General features: G+C 35.4%; 1 protein-coding gene across 1 annotated transcript in view; it reads left to right on the forward strand.

Annotated features, from left to right (window-relative positions):
- Nucleotides 1–630: 630 nt before the first annotated feature.
- LOC110021341 overlaps nucleotides 631–1,780 on the forward strand; it is a 1,888-nt gene continuing 738 nt past the window's right edge. Inside the window, exon 1 of the mRNA XM_020719793.1 lies at nucleotides 631–1,045. Coding sequence (XP_020575452.1) covers nucleotides 906–1,045 — 140 coding nt within the window. The 5' untranslated portion in view covers nucleotides 631–905. The remainder of the gene's footprint in view (nucleotides 1,046–1,780) is intronic.

Consider the following 1,780-nt stretch of genomic DNA (forward strand, 5'->3'; position numbering starts at 1 on the left):
ACAGCATTATTTAATAACCCTCACTTATCACTTCTCACACTTGCCTTCAGCCCACACCGAACACGTTCATTCGCTCCAACCGCTCCATCTTAAAGCGCCATGCACCATGTGGCGTTCCCGAAAGCAGGCGTAACCTCCTTCAAAATAAAAACTATTTAACTATTCCCATACTAAATCATAAATCAAACAGAATAATATTTAATTTGATGTTGAAATTAGAGCGAAGAAAAATAGAAATAGACAAAAATTCAGAATAACACTTGGAGATTTACGAGGTTCAGCAAAAATGACTATGTCATTGGGAGCAGAGCGATGACTATCTTTTCAATATTCAGAAAAGAATACATAATATAAGATTCAGAAACTCAAAATCTCTCATAGGATTACAAACATGACATATCTATAACCCTATAGTACAATATGTAATTACTTAAATTACACCTGTATCAAACCGAGCCCCAACCCACATAATGAAACTCTCCCGATTGGAGATATCCTTCCGCTCCACTCAGCTCGTGGGCTCCGCCCACTCCAACATCTGTCACATTTATGGTATATGAGTTATACCTAACATGTCATATGAAAGATATTGATGGTAAAGTTGCAAAAAATTAAACTTTAGTTGTCAGAAATGTAAATACATAAGAATAGAGTGGCATGCAAGTAAATGCCACGCGAGTCAACTGAATCGGATTGCTGAACGACAGGTGATCAGTAGCCGTCAACCAAATTGAATCGCGCAAACAAACGCTTAACAGATAAGCACCAAATCGCCTTTAAAAAAGCTGCTTTAGACCTCCTGTTTCTTCCATCCTACAGAATTGGACTCCTTCCGCAACATAAATAAAAAGCCGAGCTGATACAAAGATTTCTGCTAATTTCTCTTCTGCTACAGAGCTTTATGGATGGGGGGCTTGGGAGGATCGCTGGCATCTGCTTCGCCACCGGTGATTTCATCGCAGACTGTGTGTTGTATGTGCGGCGATCTCGGGCTGTCGGAAGAGTTCTTTAGATGCAGCTCGTGTTTATTTAGATCCCAACACAAGTAAGAAATATGGGGAAGGATTCGCGTTCGGTTTAAGATTTTATTTGCAATTATGTTGACTTTTTGTTTTTTCATCTATGCCTAAATTATATATCTATCTTGCCAAAAAATTTTCTGCGCGGACTCCTAACGTAGCTGTACGTGCGGCATAAGTTATTTCTGAGTAATATTCAGGTTATTTTTGGGTTATTTTAAATAATACCGAAATAATCCAGAAATAACTCAAAAATAAAGACCGCGGATTATTTCTAGACTATTTCAGGATTATTGAAAATAACCCAAAAATAATCTGAAAATAACTCAAGAATAACCTACACGCATATAGAGGAATGTCAGGAGTCCGGACAGAAAAAACACTCTTATCTTTCATCGGATGCAAAGGTTGAAATTCTAATTAATCAAAAAAAATTTCTTTTTTTGCATGAATGATTTATGCTATAAAGATAAATCTTTATGTAAAACAGTGATTGTGAAGATAGGAGTCTTATGGATAGTTTCATAAGGATTATGGGACAAGCTTTTTTATTTTACTGCATTTTAAATATTTCTTTTTTATTTATAGAATCAAATTGTTTTAGGTATAGCCACTTTATTAAAAATATACAATTTTTTTTTTTTTTTATAGTTTCTGGGTAACTAAGTTTGACTGATGTCAGGGCTTTTAGGACTTATCATATGAAAAGATGCAGAATAGTTCAAGGTGCAATATATATATATATAGGCTATAAATGAGCC

Source organism: Phalaenopsis equestris, unplaced genomic scaffold, assembly GCF_001263595.1.
Source record: "Phalaenopsis equestris unplaced genomic scaffold, ASM126359v1 Scaffold000134, whole genome shotgun sequence".
NCBI lineage: Eukaryota > Viridiplantae > Streptophyta > Magnoliopsida > Asparagales > Orchidaceae > Phalaenopsis > Phalaenopsis equestris.